Here is a 24,398-nt window from a genome sequence, read left to right on the forward strand (position 1 = left end):
AGTCAGACTCTTGTGACTGAAGAGGAAAGATGTCCAACAGTTACTCAGTTAATAGCAAAATGATCAAGCCTTTTGCATCGCAATGATACAGAGGGAACTGAGTAAGATTTTGAACCTTTTGTGTTGGAGCTTAGTGTAACAAGAACTCTTCAGGCTGAAGAGAGATGGTCCAGTGCCTGACAGCTTACAGTGTGGAAAAAAGTTTTCATATCAAATTGGATCATGCTGTGTTTTGTTTTATGAGCACTCATGCTTGCTTGTAAAGAGCATGGCTTTGTGTTGCTCTGGAAGTGTAGAAGAAACTGAGGAATGGGACAGAGGCTTCTTCAGGGATTTAGTTGTTGAGGAGCCAGGTGTGAAATGTTCATCTTGCTTTCACTCATCCAGTCTTCTTCTGAAGTCACAAGACTCACACTGTCCAATGGAAACACAGGTAAATGGGACACAAAGGACGTCTGAAAAGACAATCAGGGAACAAAGTGGGAAGTGGGGCTTCTTCTGTTCTCTTTACAGTTTGGTTCTTGTGCAACTATGGGTCAGGCATTTGTTTGGTTTTTACCAATATGAAAGATTTCCTATGAAAAGTACCATTGTATTTTATCAGGATCAAGACCTCAGTTCTTTACAACTTAGGGTTTTTTTTCTGATTTAAGAAAACAGTGCAAAAAGCTGAGAAGGGGACAGGAAAAAAGATAATGTCAAAGAATGAAATGATGCAATTACATGAGCTTGCTATATGTGTTATTGGCATGAGCTTTCCATTATCTTTTTATTTTGTTTATTTGTTTTTGTTTATTCTTATTAAAAAGCATTAGTTTTTCTTCCCATAGTGTAAAGCAAATATCAAATAAAGACTTAAAAATTCCACTGTGCTTTAAAAAAAGGATGAGTTATGAATGACATAAGTTGAAGAAGTCTGAGCCAGAGATGTAACCTATTCTGAAATCTACCTGTTTTCCCAGCACTGTAAAACTATTTCTGTTTGAAGCTCAAGCAGAATAGGTCTTTATTTCTCTATTACTCTCTCCTAAATCAAAGAGGATATTAAACCTGATCTGGAAGACTTATTTCAGGTGATACATTACTTTCAGATAAAACTGTCCCTTCTTCTCTTCTTTCTTGCTTTCTTTCCTTCTTTCCCTCCTTCTCCTCTTCTTGTGTATGTTAGGAGCTTAGCTTGGTCATTCATTGTCCCCTGGAGTTCTGCAGATGCAACTCTTTTAAACTAGTGTATGCATTGATGGCATTATAAATAGCTGAGCTCAACCATTTCTGTTAAGGAAATATAAATAATTCTTTCAGAACATGTGGAACCAGTGAGCAAAGACTTTAAAGTTGTTTATTGTTTTATTTTGCTTGTCTGCGTGTTTAGACAAAGATGGGAGAATTAAAAGTGGAGACATAAATAAACTGTTCTGATTGTGTGTTGGAGGGGTAGTTTAAATAAGTGTAACATTTTTTCCTCAGCTTCTGAAACTTCAGATTTCTTTGAGAAACTGCAAATGAACATTTCTTGTACTATATCAATTCAGAACTTACTACCTTAGTGTATTATCCTCCAAATCAAATAATGCTCTTGGCTTTGCTGCCTGTCGCTTCACCTGTTTTTCTGCTTCTGTTGTACCAAGGTTCCACTGCAGCTGGGGAAGCTTTGGAGGGCACATATTCAGGCAGCCACCCATTACCTATTGCTACAAGTATTTGGAATTATTTTCAGCAGTCTTGGAGTTCACAGTGACAGTCACACCACCATTTTTAAATTAAAGCTATTTGAATAATTGTTGTGTGCAAGCCCAGATCTGTGCTACAGAAGCAGATTTAATGTATACAGTGTTCAGGAACCTTTTCAGGATACCTTAACTATCTCTCCAGCAAAAAGCACCTCTAAACACTTTTGTTTCACACTTTCAGAACTTCTGTAACGTTTTGAAGTCCCACTAAATGACCTTTTAGGATGTCCTAGCAGAGGGATTAGTCAAGATGGCACCTTAGTGAAATAATATACATTTTTAACACTGATGGTGTAACTCAATTAGGGTTTGTGTATCATTTACTTTCGGTGTTTTGACTTATTTAAATAAAGCTCTTTTGAGCAGTCTATTGGAACTAATTTTGTTTAAAGGGCAGTTTGCAAAAAGTCTGACACAATGTTTAGGTGGTGCTGAGATAACACTGGTTTGTCTATAGTCTGTTACCATACAATTCCGGAAAAGAAAAATGAGGTTGAAATCAAGAATTTGTGCATATGGAAGTTGTTTCTAACTTAGTGCCCATTTTGAATTGCTTATTCACCTAAACACAATTACCAGTCATCTTAACAGGAGGCAATAGGAGAACTGCAAGTTACGGGACAGATTTTAAAATCACACAAAATGAAGTTAAAGTTGATTGCTGGGCAAGTTGTGTTTTTCTTCATTCTGGAGAGAAATAACTGGGGGTGAAAAAGCCAGAGGAACCCCACAAAGATTGCATTATAACCAGATACACTTTCTAAGCAGTGGAGCCCTTCAGTACAGGAAGAGTCATTGTTGAAAATGGAATGTTGACATTGTGTATCAGGCCAACATCACGGTAACTGACTATTCTAACAAATCAATCTAATCATCTTCCTTGCAGCTGATCCATAAGATGATGTATTTTTAGACTATTTTAACTCATTAGTGATTATTACAAATCCTCCAAAATCTGTCAGAACTCCAAATTGCTGGCTTCCTTCAGTTTGTCAATAAATTTCTGTGTTGACAAAGCACATTTAAAAGTTTTGAGTCTTTAAATTCCAGAAGAAAAGGAAGGAACTTGGTCTTACAACCCACCCCAACATCAATTTCTTTCTCTTTTTTTTGAACTCAGTTTATGAATTTTATACTTGGAATTGGTTTTCCTAACTAAATATGTTTTTCTGCATTGCCTTCTTATTTTCACTTTTTCATTGTTTGCTAATTAGGTCCACTGAGGTTTCCAAATGTCAGCATTATGTAGTTCTTCTAGTCACTGTCAAGTCTTCCTCAGCAACTTGCAAACATTTGTTCTTTGAAGAATCCCTCCCTTCCAAAATAGTCTCTTTGTGCATGCCCTAAATCCAGAATTCTGTGTGGTTCTTAGTTCAGAACAAGCTACAAACTCCATATTCTTGAGTATTTTCTAGAACTGTGATGGAAGATTAGAATGGGAGTGAGCTCTCAATCTTTGTTGTGTAACCTGTGGCAAGTATCTAAGATACACTCAGGAGTTTGCATGATTCTTTTCACCAATGTAGGCTGATTGGATTAAAATTTCATTTTTCATTGCACATCTCCTTAAAGACTTTATAAGTTCATGTGTTTTTCACTGTATAAAATTTAAAAAGTTCCTGTGTGTATGTAGCTGTTCCAGATTTTAGGAAATGAAATCACCTAGAAATTCTGTTCATCAGTCTTCTGCTTCCTATCCATCCCAGACTTTTTTTATCTTGAGAAAGTCTCATGTGTTCTAGCTAGCTGATAATTTTTAAATGTCTGCACTTTCCTGACCACACTTTGAATAGCTCTAGATAGAATTATCAATTGCTTTAATTTCAATTAAAATTAAACAACCAAGAAAAGTCAAATAAAGGACATTTTTATAAATCTATATTCATAGGTCCAAAAAGGTGGTTTTTTCATTATCAAATAAGAAGTGGGGGGGGATGATGCAGTTTTAGATGATATATAGTTCAAAAGAATCAAAAATAACTGGGAGAACAATTCTTGCCACAGCAAGAATATAAGAAATATAAGAAAAATGTTTTATCATCAATATTTCATTAAAAAAATTACATTGTAGTTGTGTAATAGCAGCGAATTCCTAATATTGGTATTTTACTGTGTGTGGACTAACAATGCAGTCTTGTCAGAAAGGAGAGGAGTTAGGAGCATCATGTTGTTCATGCACAGTGATTCTTTAGTGTGCTCAAGCTGTTGCTTTTGGCTGAAATGGTCATTTATTTAAAACAATATCCCATAGGCTTCAGTGCAAGAAAGTCCAGATTCTTATGGGAAGCCTTCTCTGTTTGTTGGCAGAGGTGCAAAACCTAAAATTTGTGGGGAAAAAATACCTTTCAGCAGAGTAATCCAGAGTTCTGGCACCAATTCTCTGAGCTGGCCCTGGAAGGAATTGCATTTGTGTTGTGGACATTAGTACCATTTCTGGGATAAAATGCATTTCTTTTCCACTTTTGAATAATTTACCCTTTTCTTTTAGAGTAGAAGGCATTACTGCCAAAATAATATGAGCATAATCTACTGCAATTAGACAGCCCATGCAGTGGGCCCAGTGGAAACCCTACATCATTTTAGAAATTCTGAGAGTGCCGAAAAGAGCCTTACAAATAATGTCATAAGTTGTAAAAATAGTTCAGTGCAGAGTTTTTGCACGCTCTGCTCTGCCTTCATCCCATTGCTTTCTAGCCCCATAGTTCCAAACAACATGACAGTGACTCCTCCTGTTGGAATCAGGGAAATGTTCTCCTGCACAACCTGTTCAGGTGATTTTTGTTCTGAAGATGGGTGCAGGTCCCACACTGGATTTTGAAGAAGTTGTTGTGCCCAGTATACTCTTTATAAGGCTGGATAACAGGGAAGGGCTGCTACATTGTACACAGAACAAAACATTCCTGGCATGAATACTGGACTTGCATGTTCACAGTGTGTACCCTGCAAGTCATTTTTTGACTTTACAACTTTAAATAGCACTTTTTCAGGAATCTCTGACCTGGTGCTTTATATGGCCCTCATCACAATTGTTCTTAGAGCAACTGGAGAACAATTTTTCTTCTCGTACCTTTTCATGGGATAGAAAATTGGCATGTCCACCTTAGAGAGGTCTAAGGCTGAATATACATTGATTGTTTGTCCAGTCTATCATCATGGGCTTAGGGGAAGTCCACAAGCACTGATGCAGGCCAGTGTGAGATAGATACCCTTGTGTCTGATCTTTACATTGTCCATCTCACCTCCAAATCTGCTGGCTGCCATATCAGGCAGGGACTAAGAACTTCTGAATTGGTTTTGTATTGAAATAATAATTTTCATAATTTTCTTTAAAGCTGATCTCTCACTTGTATGTTCTTTGGGTGTGTTTGTGGGGATTGAACTCTGAAGAAGGCTAATTTTCCTCGTTTCTATGAAGGTTAACACCTCAAGGTCTTACCCTATGGAATCCATATTAAATGTGCATTTCAGTAATCACATTAACAAAAAAATCTTACAAGCAGCTTTACTTCAAGTGTCACCTCTTTACCAAGCCTGTTTTCATGGGCCACATGTTCTTTGTGTACTTGGACAATACAAATACTTTAGGGGAAGGTGTGGTGTTCACTCTTATCCTACTTGATTCATCAGCAGGATCTTTCCATCTTAATCCTACAATCAGTTTCTTTCCACTTCTCTGTATAGGAAATTATTTTATTAGAATTGCTGAGTAAGGAAACCTCAAGATATAGTAGAATTTTATTTATGCTGGAGAAATTAATGCCAGCTAATAGTGTTGTTTCTTGTTCTATTTTTCTTTGGTATTTGATTTTTGGTAATTGGCCCAACTTGTGTCCTACTGTGGGAGCTTGGCAGAGAGAGAGAGGGATAAAGAACGGAGGAAAAGATTTGTAGGTGTCAGAGACAGCTTGTGTATGTGCCTGCATACATATGTGAGCTGGCAGAAAGCAGGGCTATGTGGATTTTAACTGTTTAAATAATACTGTACATTAATCTTCAGCTAGCTGAGGATATGACCCAAGAAATGCAAAAGAAACATTTACAGGTGCTCCAGCAGTGTTTGATTTCTGGGTAAGGGTGATCAGCATGCATTCCCTTCCCAAGATACCTTGTCCATGCAAGGGTGAATCATGCAAGGCTCAGTTGACTCACGGGTGGAAAAAATGGAGTTAGCACAACTCAAAATGGCAAGGATTTGTGGTCACAAGAGAAAAACAAAATGTACATTTACACAACAAATGTAGGCAGTGAAGTATCTTCTGTTAAGTCCTTTTTATAATGGTGAAGGGAGGACTTCACTTTTTTAAAAAAAGAAACTCAAACTGAAAATGAAAGCCAATTGTCATTCTACCTCCAGCTGAGATCTTGCCTGATCTGGTAAATTAAATGGGTAAGTGCATGTGACATTATTAGACAAAAACTAGGCAAGAGAGGACAGTGTATTTTAATTGCTCAGAGGAACCCTTCCTCCTGAGTCAGAATTAAAGCTGTGCCTCTCTGTGCTGTCAATGGCAATATGGTGTTGGTTAATTACCCTTTGAATAGCAACTAATGCAGAAGTTGTGATGATCAGTGCTTATTAGAAACCAAAATGACCTTTATTTAGGACAAGTGCTTTGGCTGCATCCAGTTTTTGGTAAGTGCTTTACATCTATTCTAGTTTTTCTTTAGTTTTTCTTGTAGTTCCAAATGGATGTGTTGTGTGGTGGTGTTTGTATTTTTGTTTTTGTTATCTTTCCATGAATCTGTTAGCTGGTGGTGCTTTCTATAGTATCTTGAGTTCCAGCTGAAAGACAGCTCAATTAATGTGATGGGGAGGAAGCCTCATGAGGAGATGGATATTTGATACATCCCACTGAAAGGCATCTGTAGAGAAGGCACTAAGTTTGTTCAAAAGTATTTCTTTTATAGGGGTATTACGAATTGTAAATACTCTTTTCTTCTAGTTAAAATGGAAAACCACTTGAAAGGAAATAACCACGGTATTTTAAGCTTCTACTATACAAATAGTATTGCATCACATGTGATGTTAGGTGGGTACTCGGTTATGGTGAGAGTCTCCAGCCCTGGGTTTGTCCCTAGGACTCGGTATTCCAGGTGCTCACCTCCGTGCATGTAAGAGTGGTTCAGTTCTTTGGGTTGTGGCAGTTTCTGCAGTGGTTCTGAGAAGTGTTTTAGACTCTGCATCTCTTGTTTAACATGGCAGCTCGGAGAGTCCAGATAGGTTTAACATGTACTGCGTTCAGTTTAAAGGAGTCGTGTTCGCTCTCTGCGGGGGCTTCAATTATAGAGGGCCAAATGACAGGCATAATTAAGGCAAGTGGTGGGATACCAGCGGAGCACTTCGGCGTTTCCACCAAGGATTTTGCAAATCCTAGCTTGATTAATCTGTTTAAACATCTGTGCATCCTCTCGTCTGTGCAGCTTACCCCTGGGTACCTCTCCCTTCCTCTGCCTGCCTGCCGCGCCGTGTCTGCCTGCCCGCGGGGGCTCCAGCGGAGCCGCAGCCCGCTCGGCGCTCGCACACCATGCCAGCGGCTCCTTGCTCCTTGCAATGCAGCTCACACTGGCATTCCGTAGTGGAACCGCAGGGCAGAGCCCACACCGTGGAGAGAGCGGCTCGGAGCGGTGCCGGTGCCGCTGCCCGGCCCCTGCCCCGGCCCGGCCCCCGCCGCTCCCCGCTCCGTCCCCCGCTCCCCCAGGCAGCAGCCGGCTCCAGCTCGCCTCCTTGACGTCATGTCTGTGGCGAGGCTTCAGCAGGCGCAGTGGAGGCAGGCAGCGTGTTAAACTTTCAGATCAAGTCCGGCGTCTCCCAACGCCGTGCGCGGGGAGCTGCGTGCAGCCGCCGCAGCTGGAACATCTGGAAGCGTTCAGTGTGTCTGTCTGTCGGCGAGAGGCAGAGAGCGGGGAGCGAGCGTGCTGAGGGAGGGGAGGGAGTAAGGGGCTGGGACTGTGCTCTCTTCCTCTGCAGAAACAGCTCCCTGCCAACACAACGCGCTCAGAATGGCTTTGAAGAGGAGGAGCAGCAGCGTTTGAACATCTCCCCTTTCTTTTTGCCTCGTCCTCCTGTTGTTAATCTTATAGTTGGTGGATTTTAAAAAGACATTTAACCCTCAGAGGTTTGTCCTGGATGCTTTTGCTTTTTTTCCTTCCCCCCCACCCCTCCTCTCGTTTCCCCCCTTCCTGTTCTTTTTTATGGTTTAACAGCCAGAGGTGCTGTGCTAAATTCTTGGAAGGGGCCCGGATGTACTGAGGATGCATTGCAATTTCACTAAAGGAGGCAGTAGTGGAAAGGATCAGTTTTTGGTGTTTGATGCAATAATGGGAATCAGGTAATAATAAAAGGGGAAATTCTGCAGCTCCATTCTTCCTTGAATTTTACCAAGCCGATTTTCGGAGGGATTATTCTGGACTCGTTTTAAATGGTCAATGAAAACAAGAGGATGTACATTCCAGAAGAAAACCATCAAGGTAAGCCTGAGATTTACCTCCGAGGACCTAGCAACCGTTCCCTCCCCTGCCCTTTGTCCCTTATCTCCCGGCTCAGCTCCGCCGCCTCCACTGGCAGAGGACAGCCTTTGACACCGGGTTCCATTCGGAGCACACAGCTCCCCTCGGCCGGGCGTGCTCCGGGGAGACCCCGCAGCCCCTCACGGAACGGCTGCTCCTTAGGAGAGCCCGGGCAAAGAAAAGTTGCTTTAAGTCGCCGTCGTCGCCTTCTCAAGCGAAGGGGCGAGGAGGGGCGGCCGGCGAGGGGGCTGCGCGCTGGGGCCGGGGGCTCGGGGGAGCCGCGGAGCAGCCGCTCCTCCGTGTCAAGAGAGGATTAACTCGCAGGGCCGCCGCATTCAGGGGATCCTTCCCAATTAATGCCCTCCCGGTCCCCCTAACCTCCATCTGGGTACGGCTTCCCAAGGCACCGGGAGAGGAGCCCTTCCCTTCTCTTACGCTATTTCCAATCTCTCACACGAAAGGGGAGGGTAAGGGAGAATTATCTGTTTACACACATGTGCACCATACATGCGCTCATGCTGAGAGAACGAGGGACACCGGGGATGCTGTATTAAAATGAAAGTTGGGTTTTACTTGGGGAAGTGATTTCTCTCCGACCTCCTCGCAGGATCGCCTGCATCATGGATACCAACCCGTGCTGTTGCTCCTCGGCATTAGCAAATGTCCCCCGCTATTCCCTGTAGTAAAACTTTGTTTGTCCAAACTCCAGAAGCCTTCCCCCGCCCCCGCCCAACCCCGATCTGCCGTTCCTGAAGTTATTTTTATCCTGTTACCTGCATGGTGTCACCCCCTCCCCTCCCTTCCCTCCAGCCCTGGCCGCACACACACACGTCGGTGTTGCAGAGCAGGCAGAGCCATTTCCTCCCCTTGGCGAGGGAAGAGCAGCGTTCCGCCGGGAGCAGCTGCCGGGGTGTCTCTGTCCCCACGGCAGAACCCCCAACCCCCGCCAACTTCTCCCTCATGGCCCCCGCCTGGTCCTCAGGGCAGCCCCTCCCTGCCTCTGCCGGCGACAACTTCCCCGCTGACAAACGTGTTTGTTATCCGGCATCCAACACCTGCTCCGGGGACGAGCGTGCCCCGCCGAGCCCCCAGGTACCCCCGAGAGCCCTGGAGGTGCAGCTGGGGAGGGGCAGCAGCGCTGTGGCGGCCCTCAATGGTGGAAGGGTAGTGGGGTTTAGAGATAATACCACCCTCCTTCCGATTAAATGCAGGTTAAAAAGAATAAAAACCAGCCAGCACCCCCACCCCTAAGCACTCCATCGAAATGAGGTGGGAGGGGAAAGGAAGCAGCCCCTGATCCGGAGTGCTTCTTCCAAGTGGGAGCGAGTCTGCAGCTCATGCATTCAGCAGGCATAATTGGGCTGCTCTTCCTGGTCCAGCGCTGATAAAGTGGATGAAGAGCTCAGCCTCCATAGCAATATGCCAACGCTATGGCAACCTAAATCCAGCTCCCTCCTTATCAGCTGCAGTGATTATATAATTGGAGGAACAGTTTTGCATCTGTCTCTTGATGCGGATTGTCATTACTCCCAGGTGAAAGAGCAACTTCTAAAGCAAACAGAAAATCAACCAGGTGGAAGAGAGTTCTGTTCCCTGCTAGTGCTCAGGTTGCCATTTATTTACAATCTCTATTTTATGCAAACAGCACCTGCAAAGGTTAAATTGATCAGTAGTCAAGAAAACCTGGTGGTGAGGAGATGGGAGCAAACCAATCACAAGGTGGAATGGAGCCATTAAAGCAGCCACAGATTGCCGGTTCCAAGGCAGTGGTAGGAGGGGAGTAGAAGATGAAGCCAGGTCTGGGATCCTGGTCTGCTCCTTGCTTCTGACATGCAAGACTGATTTAGATCAGTTCTTCCTCTTGTATCCTGCACAGTTGCTGGCAGCAAGGTGAATGTTCCAGGTTCTTGGTGGTGAAAATTTTGATGTCTGTTCTTGAGGTGTGACTGATGTGAGCAGGCCTCTGCTAGCAGCTGCTGCCTGATATCAGGTCTGATATCAGCCAGCCCCTTGACAGCCCACCTGAGCTCACACTCAGCTACCTGGGCAGCAGGGGAGCTGCTCCAACAGGGCTCACTCGAGGTAAATAAATAAATAAAGCGTAGAGAGGCCATTAGTGACATTGTGAGGGCTGTGGGGAGAGGAATTGTGTATGAAAGGGCTTTGTTGGCTTCTTAACTACCAGTTTGGGCAGGTTTGTAATAATACTTGTTTTACACTTCTGGATGTGACTAGGTATCCTGAAAATCTTTGGCCTTAAAGTAAGAATTTCCTTGTTTTTTGGATGCTAAGCCTGCTGTGCTTTCATTGCAGCCTCCTATTTCACAAAGGCAAGTAAATAGTGTATTATTTGTTGATGCTGAGACACAATGTCCATTTTTTTGCTACACAATGGAGTATTTTTTTATAGTAATTATTCATTGATACAGCTTATGTTTGTCTAGAAAAGGACAAAACCCCACCCAAGAAGCGCCAGCAAAAGCTTCCAAAACTAACTACATCACATCGAATGCACACGTGGGACTGGGTGGAATCCTAGACGGGCATCTTTAGCGCGTTCCCTCTTAACACTGTTGGAAACTTGCTCTCTTGAAATGAGGTAGAAAATGGGTTTGCAAACCCACGTGTTGCAGCCCCTCGAGGGAGGGAGGGAGCGGGGAGAGCCCGCCTGGCCCCGCGGTGGCCGCTCGGGGTGGCCGGCGCTGCTCGGACTCGCATCAAATTCTCCGCTCGCTGCCATCTGCGCTGGGCAGGTGCGGCAGGGAAGGAGCCCAAGGCTCCCCAAGGGTTTTGCCGTGGTTGTCAGCCCCGGGGAGGGGAGGGCAGCGAGGTCCCGGTGCCTCTCCCGGAAGGTGGCACTGCAGGGCTGCGCAGCCCGGCGGCGCTGCCCGGGATGCTGCGGCCAGCCCTGCTCTCCGCTCGGAGAGACATCGGTGCCTATCCCGGAATAAAATTCATTAGGATTGAAGAGCCCCCGGTAGGTCATTTATTCCGTGCAGTAATGATCCTCCGAGTGAAAAGCCATTTCTGCTGCCGTGTCTGAACTACCCTGCCTTCAATTTCAGATAATGCCTTTGGGCTTTGTCCTTATTGCATATTTTGAACAGATTTCTACCTGCTGCTTGTAGAAAGAGAACCCCCTCAGGTATTTGTCAACCATAATTAGGTCTTCTTGCAACCTCCTTTCCTAACTTGCACATACCCTGTTCTTGAAATGTTTCCCTGTAAGACACTCTTCTCCTAGTCCTTGTATCTCCTGGATCTGTTAAATTAAGAACTAATTAGTATACCCTTTATTTCTCGGAAGCCTATTGATAGCGAGAGGGTCAAGTCACCAGCATAGTCCCTGATGCATTTTCTGACCTGAAATGAGGGTCAAACCCACAAATATTCCTCTTAACTTTGCAGGTATAAATAGAGATGATTGTGTACACTTCACAGCTGATTTCAGCTGAAGAGTTGAAATCTGTCTCATGCTGTGCTACAAAACAAAACCATTGGCTACAGGCACTAGAATTTATTGGATGTTTGCTTTAATTTTCTGCTCTATTTTCAGAATATCAATTTTATTTCCTGTTCATTTTGGGGCAATGCTTTCACATGTAGGAGAAGCCGTGCTCTTTCCATGGTGACAAAGTGACCATATTAGCAAACTTAGTCATCATTTTTGGGTATTTGCCCTTGTGCTCTTGCTTTGCTGTAAGGTTTGGTCAGAGTAGGCATTAGTCATGGGGCATAAAGAATACCTCTGTGTGGTCTGAAACAGCCTATCTTCAGGATTTTTGGAGAAAAGGAGTCTGAATCACTGTTTGAAGATCCAGCACTAGAATTCCAACCTGCCCTGATTTAACAAGAAACACTTGTATTTATGAGGTATTATCTTCTGCCTCAAAGTACTTGGAACTTTTGATTGGTGTAAAGCATTTAATTCAATATAATATGAAATAGCAGTGTAATAGAAGAATGTTTAACATAGTGTTAAGTAACAGTACTTGGACATTCTGCACAACACAGTGCACTGCATTTATTTGTGAAAATTGCCAGTAGGGCCTTCAGAAAGGTATTTAAGTGCTTTCAAGCATTTCCTATCCTTAAAAGGAGTATTTAAGTGTCCTGCAAAAGGCATGGAATTTAAAGTATATGCTTTTAAAAGGTTTTCTTTGAAATTATCTTCAGTTACAGAGACCAGTTTTGGTTAGGTCATCATCAGTGTTCCTGCTGGCTGGATCTTCCTGAAGTTTGCCCTGCTGTCCTGAGCACTTACCTGTGCTCTCTGCAGCCAAGGCACCTTTGCGAACCCTCTCTTGCTCTCTGTTGTTTTCTGTTTCTCTATTGCTCTCTAATGTGTTTTTGGGGTGACATCTGGGTAATTCACTATAACAGACTTGACACAGCCTTGCCACGTGGAATCAATTTATCCCACTGAGATATTTACTTTGAATTCTTTGTCCTCATCTTTTTGTTTTGTTTCCTCAAAACACTTCAGAGAACATGTTCTCTAACTGCAGTGCTGCCATATGTACTCGGTTTTGGCTTTCTTTCTTTCAGTTTTGTGGGAAATGATTCTACATCCATGGTTAAAGAAGGGTTTACCTGAATTGCAGTCACATTTACTTCTTGAGTGAGTGAATTGTCATTGTGGCCATCAGCTTGCTGGGAAGTGTCTTGTTTAACCCTTTCTGGGAAATAATGAAAGGAACAGAGTCATTCAAGTTCAGCAACAGCAAATAAAAGAGCTCCTCTGAGCAAGTGTTCTCTAAATTTATTGACCATCAACCAGCATAACAGATGTGACTGTGTGCAGTAAAAGTCTCTCTTAAATTATTGAACACAACAAATCAGATCAACACCAAAGAAAGCTTTTACTAGTGGCAGATATATGCTTTACAAAACATAATGTTATTAAATGGTTCAATTCCCTATCTTTTTTTAAGTCTGTGTACAAACCCAGTACATTTTTTGTCAATCATTTATCTGCTTTTATTTAGATAGTGGGGATGATAGGAATTTGAGAGCAAGAGTATTCATTAAAATGTTTATTACTAGATTTCAACATCATTAATTTTAAAAAGAGAAAATGCCATTAAGAGTTCAGACATGTTGGTGGGTGGCCACTGAACACTCTTCCTTTTTCTGATAGTTCCTCTATAACCTAACATAAAATTGGCCTTTCTTCTTAGTAATATTACCAATGAAAGGTAAAAAACCAAAAAAAAAAAAATCATTTTAAGAAACTTTCTGTTTTATTGGAGCACAAGCATCACTGTGCATTTATGCTATGTCAAACTTTCTTTTTCTCAGTCTTCTCTTCTATTTTTTCTAATGAAGGGAGGAAGTGCCAATCAGTCTTGAGGGCAGTGGTGGCATCGTGGTGTTCCTGGCAGAGAGCAGGTGTGGGTTCAGGTGGTGGAAGGGTCCTGCTGGGATGCCTGATATCCAGTACTGAGGTTTTATGATCATGGAGGCAACTGTTGCTATTGCAGGGTTGTTGTGAAATACATCAGGGTGCAGTTGATAATACATATAAACTCTTTTCTGAAAGGAATGGAAGAATTTCTGTCAGTTTCTGTGGATAAGGCATAATCATGAGAGTGGAATAAACTTCTTTAAGAACTTGGGATTGTTTCAGGCTAGGCCTGTTCCAGCTGGAAGAGTCACAGGTGTCTCTGTACCATGTATAGACATTTCCAGAACAAAAGACCTGGCTGAATTTCCTCCACAAACCCAAACACAACATTAAAGATTGTGTGGTTTGGACCAGGTGCCGTTGCTGGTCCATGAGAGATGTGGGAGGGCAAAAAGAGGAAAAAGAGAAAAGGTTGATATATGTGTTGTAGAAGGTGACAGAAGATTTGATGGAATCACATTTTGTCTTTTTTGGTCAAATTGGCAGCTGTCCAGACAGCAAGGTTGAGTTATTGCAATCTAGAACTGAGAGATGATTAGCACAGTTCATCCTCAGGAGGAGATGAGGTTGAGGAGAAGTGGCTGCTGATGGCTTTGAAGGTGGGCTGCTCACTCTGTCACCTTCCCAGGCATCCTTCCCAAAACCACAGTTCTGGGAGCTGCTGCTCTGCCTGGCTCAGGTTTCAGTGCAAAAATTGCATTTCTGGGAAGTGAGGATTAAACAAAACGGTCCTATGTGATGGGAGGGAGCTGCTGGGCTGCTCAACACCCCACTGCAAACAGGTTTAATTAAAAAGGGTTCAGGGCCATGCCCAGGCAAATCCTGAATGTCTTGGAGGATGGAGCTTACCCAAACTCACTGCAGCCTTTAATTTAATTACCTTCATAACAAACAAACAAACTCACACGTTGTTCTGGTGTCTGCTCTGTAAATTTCAGTCTGTGTTCTTGAAGATGGAGAGCTCATTTCCCAATGTCACCCAGGAGCTGAGCTGCTGCCACTTTGCTGTGTTTTATCAGAACACAGAAAAGTGTTTTATTAGACAGAGAGGCAATCTGAGGGGCTTTTGCCTCAGTACATCACTCCAGTTTTGGAATAGCTAGCTTTTTTTGGGAATCTCTGGGGTGTTAGAAGCTTGTACAGGAATGCTAAAATGGTGTTTGTAGAGGACTTCTGCAATTTTCCTTTTTTTCCTCTATGTGTCTGTATTTTTTTCAGTCCCACTTAGAAAATTCTAAATTTCAGTGGCTGTCTCAGCAGGCAAAATATTCAGAATCCATGAAAAAAAACACCAGCATGTTGAATGTCCTTCAACAGCTGGGAGAAATTAGCAGAGTACCAGTTAAAGCGTTGTTCATGGGGGAAAAAAAGTTATTTAACCTGGCATCTGTCAAGAAATAAAATAAATCCACAAGTCTCACCTGGGCACCAAGAAACTCAACACATTTAGGAGGGAGGGAAAATGTGCTTCTTTAATAAAAGACAGAAGATTAAAATAATTATTAAGGGTGACTGGAAACTTAGTGGTTTTCAAACCAGAGACAGTAATAAAAAGAAATCTGACTGCACAGTAACTATTTTTGAATTTTGTACATAAACCTTAAAGAGTTAATTGCTGCAAGGAAAATATTGTCTGAGAACCACCCAACCTTATAGAATACTCTGTGATATATTTAAAATATCCTTCTCTAAGTGGCATTGTTATTTAACTAAAATATTCAGGTTTTTAACCCACTCTGTGTATGGTTGCCTTGGGGTGTTTTGGAAAAAACAATTAAATATGACTGAACATGACATTATAATTACAAAGTAAATATGCTCGAATTGAGTAATTAACTCAACATTTCTTCCTAAAGGCATTGTAGGAACAAAGTCATGTTAGTGATCAGATTTCAGATTCTTTATTCCAAGGGACAAAAAAAGGCTCCCATTCTCCACTATGGCTGGCTGGATGCAAGACTTCTTAAGATGCCTCAGTTTTTAAATTTAAGATGTAATTTTTGAAATTTAATATACATTATTGTTGCATCAGATATCACTTTTTATGATTTCTTCTGACAAAAAGTGATAGAAGAATGATATAATCTTTTATACAGACAAAAAGAATACTTTTGTGTCTTTGCTTGTAACTCAGCTCAACTCTTAGGTAGCAGCTATATTCAGTTTCAGGTACTACTGGCAAAAATGATGATTTTGAAAGTGCAATTTGTGGGATACAGCTGTTATTAGCAGAGTTCCTGAATTTCAGCTCCAGGAATGCAGCAAGGACCTGTGTGAGAAGCAAATGTAATCTGTGTGAATCCAGGGATTTAAGTTGATGTGTGTTGAAGACAGAGAGGAAAATGAATTATTGCACCTAAATACACTGCAGAGAGGATTTGTGTTGAACTTTATTTCTGATGCAGAGTGACAAATATCAGGGAGCTGAAAGCTGAGACTGCTCTGTAATGCCAAACTTTCCTGAGTTTTCCATCTTGTAGCTTCCACTTAGTTCACAAAAGAGCATTTTCCATGCAGACCCTACATGTAAATATGAGACCTTTGAATTAAGTATGAAGGGGTCTGGTTTCCTGGGGGTGAATTTAACATATTGACAGCAAAGTCAGCAAATGAAGTTGCATAGACCCAAGGGCCATTAAGGACAGAGGAAATCCACAGTATTCATCACTCTGTGGGGTTGTGAACAAATAGACTCGTGCAGGGAGGAAAGCTTCACCTGTGTGCTGAAACTCACATATGATAATGAAATTGCCTATTATTGCTTTTATAAATTGTATATTGCCTGTTATTATAGCCTATTATAAATTGCATAGATGCACAGAGTGTTTTCAGGTGTAATTTAAATTCAAATGGGTGCCTTTAGAGAGAAGTAACAGGCATTTATGGGGTGAAAATTGAAAGTGATCAGGTTTAATTGTGGGTTTAATGGAACTTTAGTGTGACTGTATCCAGGAGCAATAGCTAGGAGTGGATTGCATGAAGTCTTTTACATCAGTTTCACATAAGTGAAAATTTTAAGTGAAAAGCCTGAGATTTGCAGGCATTGGTTATGTTTACTGCCAGCAGCATCAAAAGTTGAATCATAAATCAGTGAATGGCTTTAGCCATAGAGCTCCAGTACCTTGCTAGGCTGATTCTCACTGGCTTTGGCTCAGTTGCACAAATTCTGAGTGTGAAATGTTTGTTAGCAGGTGTTTGGGATGAGCTGATCCTGCAGGTAGCAGCACACACTGCTGAGTTCTCAAAAAAAATTCAATTCTCCAGTTTTCTTTGAGAATTGTTTCCAATTTTCTCAGTGTAACTAAGCTTATTGCTTAAATCAGAAATGAACACATTCTTGAGGGTATTTACTGAAAAAAATAATACTTAATTTAGTTTTTTGAGTTCACATTATGACCAAGAAGTAAATAGTTCCATTTAAATTTTGGATTTGAAATGGATTGCAGTGAATTGGATTTGCAATGGCAAATGATGACTGGAATAGAGTAACTCTGAGTCTCTCTTGTCTTTTCAGCCATTATGGCAAAAGTCAGAAATAAAAGCAGAGTGAAAGACTAAGATGAACATGACTTGAAGGCTTTTCTCTGCTTTAAGGCAAAGGGTGTCAAGAAAGATCATAAGAGATGAAAAATTGTGTCCCAGCTTGCATGCAGTGATAAAAGATGTTATGCATGCCAGGAAATCAGTCAAAAATGACAAGAGGGACTTCCTACTGGCAGTTCTTAAAGACAACCAAAGAATTTTAAAATAAAATTTGAAAAAATTCAGACATCAAACTTTGGAAAAACTGAGCATGGATCTTTACAGGTGCCTGGCAGAATCCCTGGGAATGTATCATGGCACACGGTCAAATGTGAAGTGCTTAAAAAAGGATCACATCTCCCAGGATGAATAATTCAACAAAACACTGCAGGAAGTTTTTAATGCTGAGAATGCAACTTCTGCTACTTTCTATGAAACATCATGCTTAGACATCTCCTTAAGTGCTTTTAATTTGCAGTGTGGTTCACACAGCTTGGAGTATTTCTGTGGAGGGATATGCATTTGACTGGAGCATACATCCTGCTGTTTCAAGGCAATCTTGTATCTAAATAAGTACATATGGGTCAGTAGTTCTTTATTTTCCCAGTACTTAGCATCTTATTGAGAGCTTTGCTGTTATCTTTGCCTTGAATTTGCTCTTATTTCACTAATTTCTTTTAGTTTTGGGGTGTGCATTCTTGAGATTTTGTCTGTTGTGCTTTAAGGCAGTTTCTGATGGAGAACATCAGTGCCCAGAATGCACTGAGTGTTCCTGAGGATTTTGGTATGCATGCTGTAGGGCCAGAAATAATTTCTGATTATCTATGAGAAATATGGATGGGAAAGCCCTGTGTGGAGTCAGCTCTACAAATATCAGAGGGAAGGAAATTTATTCTTTTAGCATGTATTGGTGGTGTTTGATACTTCAAGAGGAATGTGATGTAAGCTCAGCCAGATGGTTTAATACATTGGTGGATTTTATTACTCCTCTCCCTAAGTGGTGGTGGAATACTATTTTAGAATACTATTTAGAGATGGAATTACTGCAGAAGATGGAAAGCCCTGGATTTAAACCTCTAGTTCATGTAGGTAGTTGCTCTGATAAAAGCAGTAGAAAGTACCTAAACCTGATTCTGCAGCTACAAAAGATCTGACAGACTGTCAGGTGCTGTTTGGGACATTAATGTAAAGACTGGAGTATGGAAATTTAGAGGATCTGACTGTATTCTAATTTAGTTTTGTGTTAGGATGGAGACTTTGAGAAAGTCTTATATCTCCATAAAAGCTCTATTTCTTTCCTTTTGGAAGACTGAAAAAGAAATGTGTCCTCTGAAGTTATTTACTTCTTCTCTTATATATTTACATGGTCATGGTCCCTGTAATATGAACATCTCCCACTATTAAAAGCTCTCTTCATCTTCCCAATGTGCCAGGTCAATAGGCTTGGAAAATTAATTTTCTCTTTCTTCATCAGCTATGTTGTGTGTGCTTAAGTGAAGATAGCACCCTAGGAGGTGCATGCAAAGAAATTAATAACTTATTTAATTTTAATAAGATCCATGTTATGAAATGGTGTTTAGTTACTGCTGTCATCAAGCCTGGAACAGACACAGCAGTACTGGGAGGTTTTATCCCTGTGTCTGTAAATCAGAGGGAACAAACCCTGCCCAGATCCTCCTGAGTGCACAAGCAAGTCTGAGTCTTGTGGTACAACTAGAACCTCAGGCTGGGTGTTTTGTCCTGCTCCAGCTCTGGTGATCAAGGAGCAGGGCTCCTGATGGGTGCCCCCCTACAAGTGTTGTGCCATGATTTATCTCTTTCCACTTCTGCTGACTTGCTTTTTCTCTGCTTTTGTGTCTCCCTGGTCATTCCAGAATAAACAACCCCACCCTGCTTTGTTTCTTTTTCCAACTGCACCCAGCTTTTCCACCTCCATACCCAAATGTGATGTTTCTGGTGCTGGTTTTCAGTAATGCTGGCCTTATTTCACATTCCTAACGCAGTTACCAGGGCACTGCTGTCCCTGGGACACTCCCCTGTAGAACTGCAGTACTTTCCTCAACTAAGTGTGGAGTTTATTCCTCTCTGACAAGTCCCTCTGAGCTGTGTGTGCAATGTGGCCATTTCTCACAGTGCCACCTGAAGTTCCTGTCACCTCCTCACTTTGTTGCCACTCCTGGTCATTCCTCATTTCATGGCCAGTAGTTTTCCATGTCCTGTTTGGTTACCCAGGCCAGGCTGAGTCATCTGCCTGCAGCTCTAGCACCAATTATTCTGAGCAGCCTTAATTTCAGTAATGAGTGCTGTATATTAATAAGTAAAGAGGATTCTCTTCTTTGTCAGTGCAATCTTTCCCTGGTGATGATCAGTTTTGCAGTCAGGATGTCACAGCCATGGAATGGGGCTGATCTCTTGGGAAACCAATGACCAGACAGGTTTACAGGGAGTCAGTGCACAGCCTTGTGAAATTTGGACCAGATGCTTTATGATCAGAATGTGTGTGGCTTCCCTCTTGGATGTAAATTGCAGAGACAAAGTCTATTTCTCTTGAATGCAGATATAGCTGTCATCACATGGGAATGTGATAGGAAAGGGGGCTGTTGTCTGGTCTCTCTCTGGGGACTGCACATGGTGCTGTGGGGTGTGCACACAGCACACTTGGATAGGAGGAATTAAACCTCTCCCTTCCTCCCAAACCTACACATACTTACCACTAGGCACCTCCAGGGCTTGACTAGAAACCTAGATACACAGATATTTCTGCTTTTTATCTGCCATCTTTCCAGTGTGTGTATCGTGAGGCATTTTTATTTTTTGTTTCCAAATAGCTGGGGAAAAAAAAATCTACTCTTGGGAACCATTAGAATGTCTTTGAGATGTCTGCAGTTGCACTGTGCCTACACAGTTGTGTGTATATATAGGCAGAAGCATAATTTGCTTAGTGGACCAGAATGAAAAAGTGACTGTGATTGGAAGGATCTAGCTGTGTTATGAAAGATTTTGAAAGAAATAGAATAGTATGAAATAAGAGAGAAATGCCCTAAGAATTGTCATTGTTCATAGAGTAAAACTGATCATTTGGCATAGATTTCATTTTACCTCACTGTAGGTGTTTAAATTGTCTAGTTGGAGCTAATCCTTCAGAGCTGTGTGTAGTCAGTGGAGAGGAAGGCAGCCATGGCCAAAGAACATTATAGATATATGAAACAGGTGGCATAAGCTGCTTTTTTGGGAGCTGCTTAACTCTGCCTTGACTATGTCACTAAAGCTTTGGTGACTAAGTTAGACTAAATGTCAGATTCAGATTGCTGGAACTACTGCACTGAATTCTACCTTGTGCATGTGTGTTGCTTCTAATTTTGGTTGTCAACAACAGAACCATAGTGGGAAGACAGGAGTTCTGTGGCTATTTCAGTTTTGAGTCACCTGTCTTTCAGGTGGCCTGTGTGAATGCAAATGCATTCAATGTATACATCCTGCCTGGATGCATGCTGGTAAGCAAAAGAATTTGGCAAAGAAAAGCATGATAAGGAAAATCACAACTTGGGGAAAATCCCAGTTGGAAATTCGTGGAAGAGGCTTATTGAGGAATATCCCTGCTAAACCCCTGTGCTGTGAGAACAATTCATTTTTCCCAAGATTATGTTTAGGAGTGGGAAACTTTGTGAGTGCAGAACAGGCAGCTTCAGGAGGGAGATGGGTTTTCCAGAGTCAGAGAGGAGAGTTTTGGGAGTGTCAGAGAAGGATGGCAAGTGTGGCAGAAGACACAGCGTCAGAGGAATTGTGCTCTCATCAGTTCAGGCTTTGCTTCCTGGCTAGTGTGGGTACCTGAGCTGGCTGGAATGTACCAAATTCTCCAGGGAAGAGGAATAGCTGGGTGACAGCAATGCAGAGAGGCTTCTCTGCTGTAACCCTTTGGTTTGTGTGGGCTCAACAAATGCAGTCTGTGTGGTTTTGGAGTGCCATTTTTGAGTTGTGAGATCTCCTTTTCTAGCAGGGTCTCAAAGAGAAGATAAACTGAGGTGTGAAGTTCATTTGGTTTTATGAACTTGGTGACTTTGTTGAACCTTGGACATGCTGGCAAATGGGTTTCTGCCTGGCAGAGCCTGGATTTCCAGGTGGAGTGTGCTGGATCTGTGCTTTCAGCCAGAGGGAGAGCCCAGGATGCAGCCAGGGAACCAATGCTTCTGGTGGCATCAGAAGGAAAGGGGAACCTCTCTTGGCAGAGAAATTTTAAATCATCACAAATAAAGGGCAGCACACTCTTTCTTTATATCTGTGCTACTTTATCACCTCAAAGATTGTGCATCTTTTCAAATTTCTCCCTCTCACTGCCACAAGCAGGGACATGAAGTGGTTCTGTATCCCAGGATCTCTCTAGGGCCTCTTTGCCCAGGATTTACAGCTCTGGCTCTGTGGTGCTGCCCTCTGCACGAGCTCTGGAGTACCCAAATCCTGCTGTGCCCTGGGAGAGAGGCTGTGCCACAGCACCTAGGATTTGTGAAGCAGCAATTTCAGCTTCCTGGAGAGCACCAGCCAGAGATTCTCCTTGCAGAAATTAGCATCTGCACTGGGATAGAGCAGCTGAAAGCAATGCCTGCCCTTCTCATGAGGTGCTGGTGAAATAATTGAACTTAGTGAACTCAGCTGTGAAATCTGAATTTTGAAAATAGGAAGTAAAGGGATTTTTAAATTAAATAACAACCTTTAAATGTAGTATTTACCATCAGTGGCTTCCAGTTTAATCTTTCTGAAGAAATCACAAACATATGTTTTGCCTCTTTGAAAAGCTATTCTCTAATTTTGCATAGGGTTGTCTCTGATGTTTTCTGTCATCCTTTTACCATTTGCTTTTGAATGCTCATTTACTGTCTGTGCCTGGTAATGATACAATGACTCAAAACAAGAGAATGTTTCAGGAAATGTATGGATTTAAGTGGGAGTAATTTGCTTAAAATAATGCAACTCTTTTTGTAGCACTACTTTTCTGATTAAGCCATTGTACTGCAAATAACTTGAAATAAGGACAATGGGGATCCCCAGCCTACATGTGAAAATGTTCCATTTATCCCACTGCAGGCCTCCACATGTTGGAAAAGACACATTTGTACAGAGACATTTCCAATTGGTGCACTTTAAAGATCATCCTGATAGCTTTGAGTTTCCTGCTGTCCTTGGGCTCTCTGTGGGTAACAGATTTTTGAGGACATCTGCCAGGCTGAAGAATCTCTCCCAGGAATTTCTGAATTCTGCTGTTTGATCACCAAAAGGGTTGTTAGAATATTCAGCAGACCTGACCTGGGGAGATAAAGTGGAATAATGTCAGGAAGTGACCCCTGACATTTCCCAGTTAAGTTTCCCCTGGTTGTTGCTCTTCATTGTTACCAGTGTACCCCTTATCTGACTTTGCTTAGTTACAGCTGCCAAATATTCAATATAATAAGGGTTATTCCATCAAGTTGAAAGGGTCATGAGGTGTGTCAAAAACCTTTCACGTGCTCGTGCTCATTAATTCTGATCAATTTTTTATAACTCTCTCTTACATAAGACTAGATGCTCCAGCTATTTTTAGCCTTTCATTGAAGATGTTATCCTGCTCTACATTTCTTATAGCTCTCTTTTTCAGTTCCCTGGACTTTTCAGGCTTGCATGTAGGTTGGAAATTGTTCAGGGCTGTTTCTATGTGTTGGTTCCTTCTGTCCAGAATGAAAAAAGCCAACAAGGACAAAGCTGCTCAGTCGTGGAAGAGGAGTTAATCTGCACACAACTCCTTCCTCCAAACAGGGAGGGCACAATACTTATGGCAATTTTTAAACAGGCTGGATGATTTGAGGCCTTTTATGTTTTTGTTAGTTTGTTGGTTTGGGTTTTTGTGTTTTCCTCTTTTTTTGTTCTCTAATGAGCAGTAGAAACATGGAATCTCTTGACCAGATGAGTGGTTTATAGGAAATTTCTTGCTTCTTTTGTGATGCTGATCCTGCAAAGTGTGGAAGAAAGGAACACAAGAGCCTCAGCTTTCACCATCTTTGGTGAGATCTGCAAATTCCAAAGGCAGAGCTGGAGCAGCAGGCAGAGCCTTCTCCCAGTGGCAGTGCTGACCCAGAGCCTCCTGGGCTCTCAGCAAGAGCTCTGCAAACCTGGTGTGGATCTGCTCGTGCCCCCTCTGCTCTGCTCTCTGTACATCCTCTCATGATCAATGGACCTGCCCTTCTATAAACAGGAGCTTTTATTTTTAGAAAGAATCTACAAAGACTGCCTCAAACATTTGTCTGCATCCACTGTAGAAAAGGTCACAGAGAAGAGGTTTAACTCTCTTTGTGCAGTCACCCAGTGACTCAAGAACTATTCTGGGGTTATGTGTGACAGTGTTCAGCCTGGGATGGAAAGCAGGTGCTGGTTTTCCTCATACAGGTGCTTGCAAAGATTGTTTCCTGCTGATTCTCCCCACCCCTGATTATCTCTCCCCCTCAGCTCCCCTCTTTGCTGCAGTTGCAATCTTCTGATTAGTGCCTTTATTAGGCTGGGAATGCTCACAACCAGCAGAGCAAGCCAAGAGTGCTTATTTTTGCATCTGTATATTACACATGCTTAATATTTAGACTTGGAACATGCAGCAAGAAGACACCAGGAGCTAAAAAAAAAATTAAAGTCTGCATGCTGGAGATAGAACATATTACTTTAGGTACCAAACAACCCAGTAAAATTATTTTTTCCTCCATGCAAAGTGCTATAAAAATATGACTCTAAATCTGTTGATGCTGTGATACCTCTAGACCACAAAGGTCTAGTTTGAGTAAATTAATGGTTTTGGGTATTTTCTTTTTTTTTAAGTTATCTTTTAATATCACCCTGAATATTAACCAAGCCACTGTTTTCCTTTGTTGTATAGCATGGTTGGCATTCATGTGGTTGGTAATTTTCTGTGGGTTTGTTTGAGGGGAGGTTCACAAGGACTTCCTTTTCCTTGGTTTGCAGAGCATGTTGTGTATTCAGCATTCTCTAGAGGATTTTGTGGATGAAAGGAAAGAGAGAATGGAAGAAGCTTTTATTCTTCCCTCAATTAAAATTTTGCCTTTCTTTGCATGATCTCTTTCAAACACCTTAATGGTGCCAAGTCACAAAGAGCACTCCTGTTTGAATACTTTTATTTCGTCTAAAGTTATTAAAAAATGAGATAATGTTAATTAGGTGACTGAAATTAGTAGAAACACCAAAATTTTCTATTTTTACTT

At 42.0% G+C, this 24,398-nt stretch overlaps 1 protein-coding gene across 3 annotated transcripts in view; it reads left to right on the forward strand.

Moving 5' to 3' along the window:
- The window catches only part of CACNA1C (calcium voltage-gated channel subunit alpha1 C), a 458,270-nt gene that overhangs the window by 33,872 nt on the left and 400,000 nt on the right, over window positions 1-24,398 (forward strand). The window contains exon 1 of one of the 3 annotated variants that reach the window (XM_018919792.3): window positions 7,504-8,198. The exons of 1 other annotated variant lie outside the window; for it this stretch is intronic. In XM_018919792.3, the coding sequence (XP_018775337.1) occupies window positions 8,150-8,198 (49 nt within the window). In that variant the 5' untranslated portion in view covers window positions 7,504-8,149. Of the gene's footprint in view, window positions 1-7,503; window positions 8,199-24,398 lie in introns of those variants that run through there. One more of the 3 variants, XM_050984221.1, reaches the window with a different exon arrangement.

The sequence above is a fragment of the Serinus canaria genome, chromosome 1A (assembly GCF_022539315.1).
Source record: "Serinus canaria isolate serCan28SL12 chromosome 1A, serCan2020, whole genome shotgun sequence".
NCBI classification, from domain to species: domain Eukaryota; kingdom Metazoa; phylum Chordata; class Aves; order Passeriformes; family Fringillidae; genus Serinus; species Serinus canaria.